The 18,411-nt window shown below is 42.3% G+C and overlaps 1 protein-coding gene and 1 pseudogene across 1 annotated transcript; both read right to left on the bottom strand.

Moving 5' to 3' along the window:
- Positions 1 to 741: 741 nt before the first annotated feature.
- Positions 742 to 2,166, bottom strand: LOC100821381. The gene is made up of 3 exons (XM_003563961.4): positions 2,005 to 2,166; positions 1,815 to 1,903; positions 742 to 1,149 (listed from the first exon to the last, which is right to left on the bottom strand). The coding sequence occupies exons 1-3, from the start codon at positions 2,032 to 2,034 to the stop codon at positions 1,002 to 1,004; spliced, it is 267 nt and encodes an 88-aa protein (XP_003564009.1). The 5' UTR covers positions 2,035 to 2,166; the 3' UTR covers positions 742 to 1,001.
- A 2,342-nt stretch (positions 2,167 to 4,508) lies between these two features.
- LOC100823726 lies at positions 4,509 to 12,705 on the bottom strand (annotated as a pseudogene).
- Between the last annotated feature and the right edge of the window lie 5,706 nt (positions 12,706 to 18,411).

Below are 18,411 nucleotides of genomic sequence, written 5' to 3'. Positions count from 1 at the left end.
TGTTTCCAACCAGTGTATCCTTTTTATATTCTGCTATCCTGAATATGTTAACGTCTGCATTAAGTTCCGCAGTACTCCCTCCGTCCCATATTAAGTGACTCAAATTTGTTAAATTATAGATATATCTTTAAAAAGCATCAAGATACATGTAATAGAAAGTCATTTAATATGACACAAAGGGAGCAATAGACAGTGAAGAGGAGTCAGTGTGTGGCAACGGCTGAGGTCAATTGGGTCATTGCTTCTGGCTTCATATCAAGAGAGCTGCTGGCATCGTCCAATTATCTGGTTTAACCATCATTTTCTGCGTTTCTGGTCAATTCTGATAAATTTATCTGAACATACCAGGCAAGAAAAATATCAGACCACATTATGGTGGTCGCGTAACTCTGCTTTTTCACCTAGAGTTGATAATACTGGCAGACAGGAGCAGACTCAAAACCAGATGTGATATAATTGGAGCTATCGGAGGTTTCCACGTGACAGTAAGAACATCCTCGACAATGGTTACTACATGGGTACCTTTACATGGGTACCAAAAAGGTAGTTGCCAATGTAGAGGACAGATGAGTAACAAGGAATTAGTAGTTAATTGAAGAAGTAACAACATGGGGTACCGAGAAAAAAAAAAGAGAATGACATGTGAGTCCATCAAGAAAAAGAAATAAAAAGAGAGGAAGCATATTTTTAAAAGGGGAGAAAAGAAAATTAGTACCAACCACCGATGAAAAAGCCCTAAACTGAACACAAACATTGAACAACTTCATTGGAACATATATGTTCAAGCCATCGACCATAAGATATTTGTTGCGGTATATAGGAAGCCATCAGCCAATACATGGCACATTCAATAAGAGGTAATCACTGTCAGATATCCTCCAAATTATGGGCGAGTCAAACATTGCTGAATGCTTCACACGGGTTTACATTTACCCACAATCATAACTAATAGTAGCAGAACAACATTGTGCACTGGCGAGTCATAGCCGAATCCAAACCCTTCACTTTGGGTCGGTGAAGAACTTGTTGATACCTGGCATGATCTCGGGGGTCTTGTCACGCACAAAGCTTCTGAGACCATGCTCAGCGTAGCGCCTCCCCTCCTCATGATTATCAAGCACTCCTGCTGCCCTCCCTACCTTGCTAACCCTGCACATGGAATCATTTTTAGTATACCTGTACTAACCAGTATAGACATGCTTCAGGTCGTTCTTTAACAATATTAAGATGAGCTGCCAAGAATTAAAATGATCAGAACAGATAATGTTTACTAAGACATACACAATAATTGTAGCTAAAGTGAATCTCATCATTTCAGCGTTATACAAGTACACCAAACCTCACGATTAAAGTAGACTACACGTACAATATAATAGTCCATTATCCATAAGAACTCACAAGATAACTACGAACTAAAAAAAACATCAAGTGCATGATTGGTACAATATTATACTCTATCTTACAAATTCCGGGCCTAATGTTCACTAACAATCCACGCAAACAAGCAAAATAACTCCTACAACAGGTCAAATTGTTCTCACCCCTCGTGAACTACAGTATATAATTCTCTACCAAATTAAACCAAGACCACAATTTTTCACCTGACAAAATATCACAACATCAACCATAGAGCCGAAGTCAACACCAAGTCATCACCACACGACCACGATTAGGCTCAAATCCAGCAGATCTGCTCTACTACACTAAACCGAAACGCAGCTCCCGCAAGAACCAAACAAGCGAGGGGCTCCGTTTATTGAAGAATTAAATAGACTAAGCAACGGGGGTTAGAAACTTAGAATCCAGATCCGGACCTGACTTCCGGGTTGCCAGTGATGTTGCGGAGCAGCTGGAACGCGCAGATGCCGACGGCCACGCCCGTCGCAGCGAACAGCGGGTACACCTGCGCCACGCCACAGAATCGGATAAGCAAACATCAATCAGAAGAGCAAGGAAGAGGTGGAGGGAGATGAGCGGGTGGTCGGATCTAGGCGTAGAGCTTACCTCGGGCCGGACCCATTTGCTGGCGGCCATCGGCGTTGCGGGGGTTTCCTCGGAGACTGCGGCGGCGGAGAAAGAGAGAGAGGAGAGCTGAGAGGCGACGGCGGATGAGAGGGAGTGGGCGGAGTGCGTGAGCCGGCTTTATTACCGGGGTGTGGTCGCTCGCCTCACTCGCTTCTACACTTGGGACTTCCTTCGCTGAAATGACGAGCTTGTCCTCACCTTTCCGCCTGTTGTTTTTGCCAACAGCATTGGGCCTTTTGGACACAGCTGGATATGCCCAGTGGCTATGTTGGGCAGACGACGGATGGATATGCTTCTCCGTGGCGCATGTAGGAAGATAGAGTCGTTCCACAGTCTTCATTTCTTTAATTTTTGCGGGCAACTTCACAGTCTTCATCTTATACAACAGAGTGTACTGGTGTATAAAGATTGTTACTACCTTTTTTTCTTTGGCACGTCCAATCCACAGGCCATTTTCTCTGTAAATTCTCACCAATCTTTAGCCAAAATTCGGTAGGCAAACCTTGGCTCGTAGGGTCGATTTGGACATCAGCATTGCCAAAAGAATATTCCAATATGTTGCGCATAAACAAGTTGTTGCTGATCGCCGACTGTGACGAACGGAGCACCACCACGACACGGCGTGAAACGGAAAGGCGAAACTACTACTGTACTCGACTGTCCTAAATTTTGCTGGCAAAAAGAGAGATTTATTTTTAATGCACCACTCATGCTTATCCTCTTATCTTTAAAGTCAACTTGCATCCTTTCGACGCCGCTTTAAATATTGTCTACTACTCGTATCAGTTGTGCCATCTAAGCAGGGAGCAATTGTACTAAACAATACTTCTCTATTCTAAATTCTTGACTCAAATTTACCCAAATATGGATGTATCTATTCTTAAAAACGTCTAGATACACGTAATATTTCGACAACAATTTAGGATCGGAGGGAGTACGTACTACTAATACACGTGTGTGATTCTCTCACGTAAGGTAAGCATATACACAAAGCATCCCAACCTGTGCAAAAGGAAACAATAAGGGAGTTCTACATTCTTCAAATTATTCCTTTTAGGTATTATCATCTTTTAACCTAGGAACTAAATGACTTGGGTTCAGCAGGTTTAGCTGGTTTTTACAAACCCGACATAAATTACTTGGGTTTTGTCTGTGTTGGTACGGTTTGGACGGGCTGCAGGTAGCATATACAGTTCAAAACACACGTACATGCAAGTATGCAGAATAGAATATTCTGCAGAACACGGCCGGACGCACGGAATTGCACTAGATGTTACAGTACGTCCGGACTAGATGTTACGTTCGATGATTCGTTCTCAGGAGTTTCAGTACTGAGCATCATTCAATAAGTCTACACACAGTAACAAGTATTGAATAAATAAGTAGAAAGATATGGATTAAAACAATTGAATAGAGCAAGGGTTCAATCAATTCATAGAATGGCAACTTTCTTGTTTTGTCCTCCCAAGAAGCATATCAATATAGCTTTGATGGAGCCATGTAGGAATATGCTAAGCTAACTGTATCAATGTTCAGAGGTAACACAAAAATTTCCTAATGACCTTTTGTCACATTATTGACAAGGAATAAGTTCAGTTAACTCAATGGCAATGGAACAGGTTTAGCTAACCATTCTTGATATTAGATCCAATTGTTTTATGCATGCAGCAACCATGTTTGATTTCACCGTACCATTTTTATGAGAAGAATAAGACACTAGAAGAGAGATAGGAGGCTGCTGCAAGGTGCAAGGCAAACTGGGAGAACACTAAAAGCTCCTGGGAGAAATTAAAGCTTCGGTTTGGCAACCATCCTATTGGAGAGAGTAATTTTGTTGTTTGCGTATGTAATTCAGAAGCAGAGCTATCATACTTTAGAAATGAAGCATCAACAATTCTAACAAAACTGTAAAAAACTGCATCTGAACATGCATTAGAAAAGGACAAATTCAGGACACAAGAATGCCAATTTATACTTATAAGATTCAGTAAGAGTTTCTACAGAGATAAGCTAAGACATTTCAGAAACAATTGTGCAAGCTCCAGGACACTCCACAGAACATGATGAATTTATATGCTGATATCCTCACTTATTCCTGTCATAACTTTTCATCACCATTTTATATGCTGCGCATCAATTTTTTTCACCTGTTCTAATTAAGATGGCATCAAACATACTCCCTCTGTCCCATATTAAGAGAATCAAATTTGTCTAAATATGGATGTATCTATATACTAAAATACGTCTAGATACATGTAACAGAAAGTCACTTAATATGGGACGGAGGGAGTATTAATCATTACATCCATAGTGTATGCACAGTGTTGACACTACTCTAGTTAGTACTCCCTCCGTTTGCACTAAAACTACGACAAGTATTTAGGAACGGAGGGAGTACTTACCTACATTGGCTACATAAAAGTCAGGAGGCCTATTCGTTAACGCTACATACACCATTTACACATGCATTTCTCATCCAAACAGAAACACAATATATCTGTTCGCCTGTTATTCAAGATTCATGTTAAAAAAATCTGCTCATGTTTATCCACATCATATCACAACAAAAAGCATCCCAACGACCTGCAAAGATCGGAGATCTATGATGCAAGTTTTGAGTCTTTTGACTCGCATTACCTATGAATAGCCCTGCTTACAAGAAACTCAGAATCAGATGTTACTTGAGCAATCACTAAATTGTCAGATCAATTCCCTCCAGTATCTTTTACATTGACGGCAAACTCATACTCCTGATCACAGCCTAGATATGAATCTGACATCAAGTAAACCATGTAATTCTTCATCCCTGCTTCTGCAGCAGCAGTGAACTCGAGCTTCAGTCGAGCCCTCTTCTGGAGTGCAACCCTCTTGATAGCCAACAGCCGGTCGGCGGAGCTATCACCAATCACGAGCCACCAGCCTTCCTCCCTGGGCTTTGGATACCTTGGGGCATGAACTGGCCCAGTCTCGGATGTCAGGTTCGTCATGTTACGCTCTAGAGTAAGCTGCAAAATTACGTTGCCATTGGCCCTTATAGCATCACCTTCGCAGACTTCATAAGCCATATCAATGTCAGGGTACCGTTTGACGATTCCGATGATGTCCTGGAGATGAGAGTTAGGTAACTGCAGCAGATCCCTGATCTCGTCGGTACCCATCCCGGCCAGATTAAAGATGCTCTGGATGCCATTTTCCTGGCATCTACAGGCTAACTCCTTGGTGAAGTGTGGGAGTTGAAGCAGCCAGAATCACGATCCCACATGCCTTGTGTCACCATTTGACTCAGCTCAATTGTATTAAGAGCTAGACTGAGCCAACCATTGCTGGAGGCAACATCAACAATTGCCTGGAGCAATCTATGTGCATAAAGGAGTACTCCTCGCTGGTCAACTGCCAGGTTCCCTACAACCGTGTGCCTTGAAAAGTGGGCTTGCAGCAGCGCGTTCGCCTTGATATGAGGATCACAATACTTGGGATTATCAACAGAGTATGTCTGGTGGCGAACAAGCCTCTCTATGAATTCTTCCTCACCTCCACGACTTGGAAGTTGTGCATATTCTGATGCAGAAGCTAGAATCTCCAGGATATCTTTCATCTTAGTTTTCTGGGTTAGCATCAAACTGAACCGTTCAATTGTCATGTAGCTAATGTAGTAGCACGAGACAATGAGACCAAGGTTGAGGGGCTTCAGATACGTATCCTCCTCTATAGCCACACAATTGGTTGATTCAAGGTCCTCCAATACTGTCTCGATTAGCTCAGAAAGATGATCTGACATATGCTTGTTACCTACACCCTGCAGATTGTAGTAGTTAGGGTTCTTGGTCAGTCGCCGGTACATGAAAGTCCAACTAAGATAATCCAGAGCACCTTGCTTGTTTTCTACCACACCGACAGCAACTTCAGCATTCATGTGGTCATGCAAGAAATGCTGAAGATGGCTCTCGACAGGGAAGGCCTCCAAAAGGAACTTCTTGTAGTATTCCTTGCGAGGTGCATGGCACAATATAACAAATTTCCCTGAGTTGTCTTTAAGAGGCCTGCTGGCATGACCGATCATTTGCAGCAAATCAGTGATCGAATAGTCAGCATTGGCTCTCTCCCGGTCATCACAATACTGTGTTCCCATCACAACAACCAAATGGGAAGGCAATGATCTCCCCCAACACATTGTGCTGCTCACAACACACACTTGAATTTTTCCACAAAGAAACAACTGAGTCACAACTTCCTGGTCAAGGTCACCTAGGGCCTCATGCAAGTAGCCTACGCCACATTTCAGTGTATTTTTAAGTGTGTCTTCACTGAGACCTTGCGTGTGAGTATCAATCTCATCTTGAGACCCAAGAAGGAAAGGTGTTACACAACCTTCAGCACTTGAGTACGCGCACAAATCCAACGCAGTAAACCTTGCATGCCTATGTGTCGGTAAAAATACCAGGGCAGGCTTACCATGTTTTGCATGTTGTCTTATGGCATTGTATGTTGGCTTTGCCATTGCTTGCATTCTTGCCTCAAAGTTTGCTAGATCCACACTCTGAATGTGTATTTCTAAAGGCACTGGTCGTACTGCTGGAGGGAAGTTGAAAAAGCCACGGGAGCTGGCGCCAATCCACTCTCCGAGATCTTTAGCATTTGCAAGTGATGCTGAAAGCGCCACAATTCGGATATTGCTGCAAATATGATTTGCAATACGCCTCATCTTGATACAATGATTTCCAAAACATGTCCCTTTTCAGATCCAATTAGATGAAGCTCATCGACAATGAATAAGCTGACCTGTTGGATAGGTTTTCTCTGTTTCCACCGGCGTGAGAGCGCGTCCCAATTCTCAGGAGTGCTTATAACAATCGCCCCTTTATCAAGAAGCTTCAAATCAGACGCAGTTTCACCTGTTAGCTCAACTACGCGAGCGAATTCTCCGAATTTTGTCTCCCAGTCCCTGTATCTTTCTTTCGCCAGAGCTTCAACAGGCGCTATATACACAACTCACATGTTCGTTTCACCAGATACTGCCTTCTGATGGTTTCTTAGTATAGCGAACTCCGCACATATGGTCTTTCCACTGCCTGTTGGCGCAGCAACCAACACACTGTCATTACTGCTATACAAGACATTGAACACTTGAGTTTGAATGGGGTTGAAATGTTTAAAGGCACTATAAAGGCCTTCATATCGTGCATTCATTAGTGCGGTAACAAGTGCCTAAAACAGACAGGAAGAATCGTCTGAGAGCCAAGCCACTTGTCAGATACTACATGTATAAAGTACTGAGGGGGCAGTGGTTTGCATATTGGCACTGTAAAGTTAAGTGTCTGATCTTCATTCATGTATTGTTTCTTAAGCATGAAGTACTCGTGGTGAAGAATGCATTCGCCATTATTGTCCTCAACTAGAATCCAAAAGGGTTCCATATATCCATGTACCATATCATCCCATTGGAAATCAGGTGTTAGAGTCAGTGCAAAAGCCAAAACCGTACGAGTGATAGGTTGAACATGGGCTGAAATATTCAACTTCGGCAACTGGTGGATGCACTTGTGAAGTTGCATCCCCATCTTTGGATAACAGATTAGCTCGCCGATTTCCTGTGATGATAGGTCATAGTACCTCTCCCAGGCCAATTCCTTTTTCTCCAGTTTCATCAGGATTTCATTCGGAAGGCCAGCAAATTGGCGCAAAGGAGTTTGGACACCCCACATCTGCTTATCAATCATCTTGCAAAGATTAAGAGTCTTCTCTGCTAGTTGAGCCCATCCTCTCTTCAAAGCTATCCCAAACAATGCTCGCAAGAGACGGCCAGCACTCTGCATCATAGACAATAATAGAAATATATAAGAATAACTAAATAAGCTTTCTAAAAAAATAAGAATAACTAAATAAGCAAGCAATTCGAATTCAGAACTGCATTCAGCAAAGGCGAAATGTACCTGTCTGATATAGATCATATCAGAACCAAGGGAGAGACCATCCAGTTTTAGTTTAGAAATATATGCTTGGAGCAGAACATTGATCTTTGTGCCGGACTCCTCCAAACTCTCTTTCACTGGAATTGGCGCACGATCGAAAAGCTTTGCCAACTCCATCTTCTCATCTTGCCTGATACTAACATACTTAAACTCTTCACTCAAAGAGAACAATCGACACAGCTCAATATAACCCATTGTAGGCTTCAGGTCCTCGTTGTAAGTTGAAATAGTTTCGTGACTAACATAGTAATAACTAGCAATCCTTCCCAGGTCAGTAACCTGAAAGTATCCTGTTTTCCTGTCATACTTTATCAAACTGTTCCTATCCAACAAATTTGCAGCAGAGTGTACCTGCAGCAGCGCAGAATTACAGGAATGAGCAGTGGAACAGACAGAGGAAAAGGGATGAGACAATCTATATATCTACAGAAACATATTAATAATACAGGAACAAAAATAATTGCCGACTAGATGGATCAAAAATAATTGCCGACTAGATGGATCTAACACTTCTGTAAACCTTGCACCAGCATCGAGATGCAATTGAATAATTCAATTTAACCGAGTATTGTTGTTACTTAAAAAAAATTGCACAGTTATTTTACATGACTACCCATATTGCATTCTTGGAATTCAAGAAAATACACTATTAGTACAAGTGCCATATTTTGGTGTCATGCTACACAAACCAGCTAAGAAATTGAACAGATACTATAACCAAGGACATTTGTTTCATGTGACTATTCTACAAACTACAAAAGATATGGCAACAAAATATTGCTGCAGAGACACAAAAGAACAAATACAGACCAAGATAAGCAGAGGGACCTTAACCTGTTTCCAGGGGCATCATCCAGTGCTCATTATAAATTCTTACTCCCTCCGATCCATATTAATTGTCTCAAATTTGCCCAAATATGGATGTATCTAAGCCTAAAAAGTGTCTAGATACATGTAATATTTAGACAATTAATATGGATCGGAGGGAGTACGTTTTACTTTGGAACTACTGGATCATTTGATGTCCCAATTTAATTGCAACGGAAATAACTTGATGCTGCAATACTGAACTTCGCTCAGATAGGAAACCCAGCAAAACCTTACAGGAGATATTATTTATGCTCATCAACAGTTGAACAATGATTTAAAGAGAATAAAAAATAAATATTGGACATGGCTTAGAGAAAGTCTAGGAAACAGGTGAGCTGTACAAATATGCAATCAGACTTTTTTTTTAAAACATCAGGATGATGGGATTTCTATAGAACTTAAAAAACAAAACAGAAAATGAGTATGTAATGTACTTACCAAGTCAGCTCTCCTTTCATCCAGTGTTTTGTCTTTCTCCAAGATATCTTCAGGTAAACCATACAATGTTGGTTCCGGAGCATCCGGATGTAGAGGTAAGTGTAGCCAAGCCACGAGCATGCCTCACGGGCATCCTGAATAGTTCCCAGAACAATCTCTGCATTTAATTGATCAGCCAATCTGGATATAAATTGACTCTCAATAGGCAGCTGATGATTCATAAGAGACAGGTAGTACTGCAATTCGTTGTGGCCAGTTATGATTATCCCCTCTCCATGTGTGTCATACTGTGGCCTGCCTGCACGACCAAGCATCTGCATGACATCCAGTGGACTTAGTTCTGTCCAAGCAGCCTTCTCCGGATTGTAAATTTGGGTACCCTTTATAATAACAGTGTGTGCAGGTAGATTGACACCCCATGCAAGGGTTGCTGTCGAAACCAGGACCCTGTATATGCTTATCAACAAAAAGTTTCTCAACAAGTTCACGGTCTACCCTTGCCAACCCAGCATGATGAATAGCAAACCCATATGGCAAAAGGTCTTCAAGGTCGTTACTTTTGATAAGTTCCGCATGAGCACAAAGAATTTCTTGACTTGCACTCTCATCTTTCAGAAAGGGGGTCAACATGTCATTAGCCAATGCAGTGTCTGTGATGGAACGAGCAGTTTTCGCCGTCTCCTTCCTCGAGTGCACAAATATAAGCACTTGGTGCTTACCAGCAGCAGCCATAACCTTCTCATAACAAATCTCATTCATCAACTGTAACCTCTGCAGTGGCTTCCTCACTGTGATCCCAATGTACTGTTGAGCAAGAGGGCAAGGCCGGTAACTGTTATCAAAATGGAAGAGACCATCAGAGCTAACACGCAAGAATACCGCAACATCTTCATAATTAGGGAGAGTTGCAGATAGGCCAACCAGGCGGATATGTTCCTTGGTTGTCTCAATCTGCCTTACTGTTCTAGAAACAATACTCTCCAGAACAGGCCCTCTGCTATCATGAAGTAGATGAATCTCATCGATGATTAGAAGTTTTACCATTTGAGTATAGCTTCTATCTCCTGATTTCCTCGTGACAATATCCCATTTCTCAGGTGTAGTGACAATTATCTGTGTTTCATCAATCTGTTGTTTGGTAAGGTACTGGTCTCCACTAAGCTCCCTAACAATACACTTGTATTCTTTCAGCCGTGCTGATAAATTTCGAACAACTTCAGCAACCAAAGCTTTCATCGGGGCCACATAGACAATTTTGTACTTTGTATTATCAAATTCACCATACTTCATATGCAAACCAATCTGCTGAAGAATTGTAAGCATAGCCACATTGGTTTTCCCAGCACCCGTCGGAGCACAGAGAAGGATGTTATCTGATCTGTAAAGGGCAGCATCATAAACCTTACTCTGAACTGTATTCAGCTGTGTCATGCCAGCAAAAGCTGGCCGAACCCACTCTGCCATATCAGATATCTTCACAATCTTCTCTGCAGATTCATACGTCTTAGCTTGCAATGCTGGTACATGGACTTCCTCATACCCTTTCTGAGGGGTTCTATATGATCCTGGAGGAAGTTCACATTTCTTGTTGGACATCAAGAGACCACCTTGGTGGAAAGAGAGGTTTTCAAGATCAAGCAGCTGCCTCTGGCCTTTTAACCATCCACTCTCCATATCCCCGTCAACTGCCCTATGACCCCTCGCACCAGCAGCACTAGCACTGTCATTGTTTATGAGCCTCTGGGCCTCATCCCTGATACTTCTCCCCAGATTCTTCTGCCTCTCCGTTGTACATGCTCTCGTTGCATGTAGCTGTTCCAATATTGGAGCCAATCTTGGGTTACTCAGACTATATTCTCCCGCTGTTCCTGATTTTCAGCCCTGGCTAAGAAGGTACACCAAACAATCTTGAGCCTGTTGCAAAGCAGCAATTTAATGAGATCAAACTTTCGTAGCCCAGCAGCGTGACAAGCCGATTCTCGACATCCCTGTCGTCTCCCTTGGCAATCACCTTCAAGATTTCCTCCGCGAGCTTCTGGCTGTGTTGGGGGTCAATATCTGTGTATGCTTGTGATATCTTCCTCTGAAGCCAGTAAGCATCAATGTCTTGCACGTCTATGGTCAGCCCCTGTTAGAGTTCTGCATATCATCGTCATACAACTCAGTATCCATCTGCATAGCTCCAGGACCGTTCAATTCAACAACATCATCTTCATCCGACTCATCCTGCACCTGATACAAACATAAAATGAAGCTCATGTAAGTGCATAAGAAGCTTCATTCAGGCATTTCAAGAGAGGAGATTTTAGACAGAAGATTCAGTTACATGTACATACCTGACAAAAGTTACTCTCCTTATCATCCTCGTCCTCTTCAAACTCAACAGTAACGCCAATATTGTCATCAGGCATCATGTCCGCCCCATCACTAGAAGGCATGCCGACCGCAGCATCACGGAAATCTGTGATGAGCTTCCCAATGGAGACTAGCTGGTCGAACATCTGATCCGAGTTAGGGCTGATAAGCTTCTCGATCTCCTTCTTGTCAGGAATCTTGATCTTGTCATTCTTGAGGGCGGCAAGCACCTCATCAGCGGCATCACCAAGCACGTCGAGGGGCTGCCCACCAAACTGCTGCTGGATGATGCTGAGAAGCGCCTCGTAGGCAGCCCGCGTCTCCTTGGTCTTGGGCTTGTATCTGAAGTCATCGGTGAGTGAAAGCACGCTGACCTCGCGCTGCACGGCGGCGGCGCGGCGCGTGCGCTTGGCATCGTGGCACGGGAGGTCGGGGTCGGCAGAGGCGGCGTCGCGCTCCTTCTTTTTGCGGTTGTCGCTCAACTTCTCGTCGAGCTCGGGAGGCCTTGTTTGGACGGCGCGGTCGCCGAAATCGCTCGCGCGGATCCTGCCCCTGAGCGTCTCGGGCTCGCCGGTGGGCTCGTGCGCGACGCGGGGTGGCCGCGAGGCGGTGTTAACGACGAGGTTGGAGTTGGCGCCGTAGTCGTACTGCTTCGAGCGCGCGCGCGCCTCGGCGCCCCCGCCCGCGTCCTCCATGGCTAGCTGCAGCTCGGAATGCGGGAGAGCAGAGAGGGGGAAAATCAACACCCAATTGGGACCGAATCGATCAGAGCAGCGGCCGGAATAGCTAGGTTTTGGAGGAGGTGGGTTTCTCACCTTATGGTTCGGCGGGTGGAGGGCGGCTAGCCGGCTAGGCACTTGCCCGTCGACGCGTGCTCCAGGAGGCGCTGCGGCGTCCGCCGCCTCCGGTGATGGCGTGGCGTCGTACCCTACTCGTCGCGTCGGAGACGGGGGAGAGGACTTGGGGGAGATTGGACTCGATCTCGTGGAATAGCAGTACTATATGGAGCGTGGCATGGTCGAGTTCATGTCGGTTGGAGACGAAGGGAACCGACTATGGCCGGAGGCGGCGATGGACGACTGACCACTCAACGAGAGCGACCTCCGCCTGCAAGCCTGCAACGCCTGCGAGGCAACCAGGCCGCCAAAGTTTTAACTGGCCCAGGAAGCACAGCCCGTTTAAGCAAGTAGCAGGCTTTTGCACGGCACGGCCTAGCCTATAAAACCCGGGTCGGCCGGTCCATAAATCGTGAGTGGGGCTTCTTCGAACTCGATCAATAATCTCCGTGGAAAAATACATCCCGACGGCCGCGTGCTTTTTTTTTTTATGAGATGGTCCCGTGCTTCGGTGTAGTAGCATCAGGCGGCGATGTGATGCTTCAAAAGCTCAAAAGGTCGTGTGATGCCATGAGATGTGTTGGCAGCTCGAAAACGATGGCTGGCTGTGGAGGCCAACTGAGAACGACCGTGTGTCGCGGTTGGAGCTTCTTTTATTCTGTTACCATCACATGGAACTCTCTGGTCGCTCCATCGGCGAGACACCTGTGCAGGCTATGCACTTTGCTTTGCTTTTGTTTAGTCCGAAAGGCTAAAGCGCCGAGACTCACGGATTGGTTTGATTTCCTGAAAGAATGAGCATAATGGTCACTGAACTAAATAAACCAAACCGAACACATGACAATAGAGTCTTGGGAAAAAAATTGGATTCTTGTTTTCCTTGAGACGAAGCAAGAGTATTCATTGGTGTACATTTTTTGGTAAGCTCTTGGATCTGGTTTATGATTGGAAGAACACTAGCTCGATGATTCTTGGATTACTTATAATTTTTTTATCTTTTTGTAAGAAGAAAGATTTATTCATTAACAACAGAGTACATGGCGGAGTCTGTAAAGAACAGAGTTCTGAGAATTACAAAATTGTCTCAAAGGACAACGTGAAGGTTGTTGCTACAAGAGACAAAGGGGATGTTATTATGTCGATTCTTAGCTGCCCTAGCAAGCTGCTGAGTTCCATAGGGATGTAAACTCCATAGAATCCATTTCCATAACAGGTTAAGATATACTCTAATTTTTAATCAATCTCACTTCATCTCGAGAAAATATACGCTTCAGCTGTCAATGCATCAGGAATAAAATCATGCCAAGTACTGCTTGTTTCCGTATGGCCATCTCTAATGATGCCCCATTCAATCCATTTGCATTATAAGATGCGTGACGCATCAATGTTTACCTTATACAGTACTTCTTGTGAACGTTGCCACTGAACATGATTTTGCACTCAGAATAAGATATTATGATGTATCATGTGCTATCTATAAGCTTGGGATAATTTGACTAAAGACCCACCATGTAATTTGAGCATTGCGTGCATTACAAACTGACCAGTGACCACATGCCACATGCTCCGTAATATAAAACTGGCATTTTTTGTTTCACAAATGTACATGTGAAAGATATCTTGTGCCCATGTTATTTGGTGCATTGGGAAATTAATCTATAGAGGTGCTTGAACATCATTCTTCTATACAACATACAATGAAAAGGAATGTAGCCTTTAATGGCACGCCACCAAAAAGTGTGTACCTTTGGACGAATTGTGAGGCTCCACAACTTCCTCCAGATTTATTACTTTCAGAATTGGAGCACACATCAATATTTCTTCGGTGGTGGTCATCAGGTCCTCGATGATTTCTAGAAGCGTACATGCTTACTTTATTGTATACAATCCATGTTTTTCTTCATTCCAGGCCCATTGAGTGTACTGAGAAAAGCTTTAAGGTTGGAAGCTATAAAGAAAGGTCATACATTGACGGTACTCTGGATGACATTGACTCTCTTCTTGGGCGTTTGAGGCAACTTGGATCCCTTGAACACCAAGAATTCATCTTTCTTCTCTTCGTTTGTAAGGGCGACCGCAAAATTTGGCCAAAGTGACCCTTCACTTCCTGATGACGAGCCTTCTTGTCATATAGAGGCTGGCGACACCCCGTTGTCGTCCTTTGCAGATTGCTCCCTGTCTGGTGATGCAAGATTGCGGATCAAGTTGTTCTGCTGCTGCTGTGACGGTGGCCTCATCGCTCCAGAGTCCTGAGAATTACTATCAATTCACTAGCACTAATAATAGCGCTAATAAACAAAATTGTAATGTTACACTGACAACAACAAAAAAAAAGGAAAAAGTAAGTGTGGCGTCTACGACCAATGAACTTTTTAGATATGCTTCATGTGAGTCTGATAGTTGTGGTCGCACCTATTTGAATTTCAAACAAAAAAACATTTCAGTACAATAGGTAAGGCCTAAAAAGATGGGGAAACAGGAAAGAGAAGGAAAACGCTGAACAAAATCTTCCATTCAGTTCTCTTGAGAATTGTAGCCATTCACCTAATACAATATTAATAGGCAGTTCAATCACTTAAAAGCTACCCGTAGAAAACGAATAGGCGAAACAGTTAGTAGTTAATGTAATTATTAACGGCTCTTTTTCTTCGAAAATGGAAGCTTTTATTGATCTCAAAGCTATATCAAGCGATACAATCACAGAGTATCGCACTCCTGGCCTCTGCGCCGAACGCACACAGCCAATTTGTCATGTGGGGGCGCACGTATAGGCGCCGGCCACTTAGGGCAGAGAAGGACCCACTGTCTGGGTCAACTTAGTTAATTTGAGTAATTAAGAGTTCAGATTGAAGATAGAAATGTTTCGTCCCGTAGAAAGTTTTCCCTACTATTTTCAATTTGATTAGGAGTCCAATTCCAATTCAGTAAGAGTCTAGCTTGTTCTCCAAGTTTGTAAGGGCTATTTATAGTCCCCCCTAGTCAATCAATAAAGTAAGCAATCAAAACCTAAACCCTATTTTCCCCTGCGCCCAGGCGCCCCCAATTCCCTGCCACGGGGCGACGAGGTTACAAGCCTCGTCCTCCCGTAGAGCACTCCTACTTCCTGCGATCTTCCTCTAGTTCCCAAATTCCCCAAGCACGTGACACAATTATTAACAACTATAATGAAATACAATGATTTCTGGTATCTGTTCCCACATGGTGAATTGGAAAAACATATATTGTTGTAAATCATTCTTACATGCTAAAATAGGGGAGAATTGGAGACTAAGAAGTCCAACGATCCACACACATTTAGGGAAATGTACAACAACAAAGTGATAACTTCCATCCAGCAATTACAATAAAAGAAGAAAGAAAAACAATGGATGAACAAGCAGTCACCATAACAATCTACTATACGAGTGGTGGTGACTGATTTGAGACAAATATGGTGTTTTCCTCAAGCTAAAATTAGCCAACAAAAAAAGCTGGTACAAGCCAAATCATGTAATCACATCAATTGTAAATCCGTAATATAATGAAAATCTCATTTCCCACAGTTTCAGGAACAATCCAGTAAAGCAATTTTTTGAGTCATATTCTCCTTAAGGAACACAAAACCAACACAACCCGACATACCAGATGTAGTCAAAACAGAAGATTAGCTATTCACGAATCAGGTCAGAAAACAACACACTACGATATCGCCAAGAGAAATAATCTAACTTCAAAATTGGGGCTGGATCAACTAAAAAAGCACCAACAATCTGCCGGTGCTTGAGGAGAGAAAATAGCTCTCTAATTTTAGCCTAGTAAAAATTTGCTTCTCATATAGTTTTAGCCTTTCAATGGCCCAAATTGAGCGGCAAAAGGAAACAATATTTAATTCCATTGTCAATGAACCATATCTGCCGAACGATATAACAATCGAAGTTCAAATGGAGAAGACCCCAAGGGCATCTTTCGCCGTCACATTCCCTTAGACAAATCCTTCAATATTGGACCAGGATTACTCGATTTCCTGAAGAAAAAAAGGTTGGCCCAAATAAAGCTTTCCTGATAGGAAACATATTAGTGTAAAACTACATTGGTAACTTTGAGGGCACATTTGAATATCCCAAAAAACTACATTGCACCATTTCAAAAAATTGGGGGCAGTAAAACAGCACCTGGTGCCAGAGTTTCCACCATAAGAAAGTAATTTTACAAAAGGAGAAAAAATAACTGGATAATATGCTTACCTAAAATATCTCCTCGCTTGATCATACTTCATAATATGATAATACAGTAATAATAGCAGCCCACAGCAAACCAAGAAAGAGATCTACAGATGGACCAGAAACAAATTTGAAATTTATTATTTTCTCATAATTGACTGCACGATAAGTATAATATTTTCTGTGTTGTTTGAGAATAAAATTTACAAGTAGAAATAAAAATTAATAAAGGCATTGTGCAAAGATGTACATGGATAACTAAGAATGTCATTATATGTCTACAAGTACTCAATACATGACGGAATTTAAGGTCAGGGACTGCTGGGCTGGTCTTATGAGATCATGTAGAAGAAATTCTGAAAGAAAATAGCTCGATTAGTTAGTAAGGTTGATACTCACTTTGAGGATAGTCCTTCACTATGCATGACAAAAAATAAAGATCATTGGAATGATCAAGCTCCATTATAGCAGCCAAATGCACTAATGTGCATTTCAAATGAAAAGGATCTCTCTCTCGAGTAGCTTGGGATCAATATTGTATTATGAGAATGTAAAATTGATCAACATTAGTCAAGGAAACAAAGTGAAACAGGAAAGTTACCAATTTACCCAGGTGTGAGTTCAAAACTTTTTTGGTATTCTCCACTCTGACGGTAGTATTCAGCTTTGCAAGCCAAAACATCAATGTTGTTTTTCATCATTTGGCCAGAAATTGAAGAAGATATACTACACTACATATTCTTTTTCGTGCTAAAATGGCATAAAAGAAACCATGACCAACAAAACCGTAAAAAAAAAGACCAACAACATCCATCATACTTATATGCAATGCATAATGTTGATAGTTACTTAGTTCGATACCTTCCTATAATCAAACAGGAGTAGAGTGCTGATAGCCACCCATCTTCTTTCCCAAATTTCAGAGAGAAAAACCCAGATTTTGAAGTATATTGTAGCATCACAAGTTTGTTAATTAACATATATACCCTTAAAAGATTCAATTGCCATCTGATTTTGTCATGCTATCCAGCATTTTCCAGCCCATATATAATTAAAAATGATTAGATTGTCGTGACAGAAAATTACTAAAAATTAATGTAGTTCTTATTTTCTACAAATGATTTCCTTATCTGAAAATCTCAAACTGGCATTCAAGATATAAGCAAACCTTAAAATAGACCCCAAAGCAAAAAACACTGATTATAACTTTTGAAGCATACCTTCCTTGCACATTAACATCTACTCCCTCCGTTCCATAATTCTTGTCGAAATTTTACATGTATCTAGACACTTTTTGTGAGAACCCTGTTTTTAGCTATAGACTTGGTTGTGCATCAAGCATTGCATACGCATGTGCATAAGCATTTTTTTATTCACTTAAACTGAAAATCAATTACAACAAGAAGAGAAAAACTTAAGTGAATACTTATTTCCACTAAGTATTTGTGCTTGTTTATTTTTATGAGTGTTGTATGCTTGATGTTTGTGAATAATTAACTCCAACCAGAAAGAAGTCGCGACCTTCAGCGTCTAACGCTTAAGACCGCAGGGTCACATAAGTTAGTAGTTTCACTGGCATATTTCGCTTAACTCGCAGTGTTAATTACGAGGGCGAAAGTGCATCAAAAGTGAAACGTATGTATTTAATTTGAAACTACTTCCCATTAAGTATTTTGATTTAGAAAATATCAGAGGGGCACATGGCCAAGACCATGAATA

The sequence above is a fragment of the Brachypodium distachyon genome, chromosome 1 (assembly GCF_000005505.3).
Source record: "Brachypodium distachyon strain Bd21 chromosome 1, Brachypodium_distachyon_v3.0, whole genome shotgun sequence".
NCBI classification, from domain to species: Eukaryota; Viridiplantae; Streptophyta; class Magnoliopsida; order Poales; family Poaceae; genus Brachypodium; species Brachypodium distachyon.
This window is presented reverse-complemented; position numbering and strand designations above follow the sequence as displayed.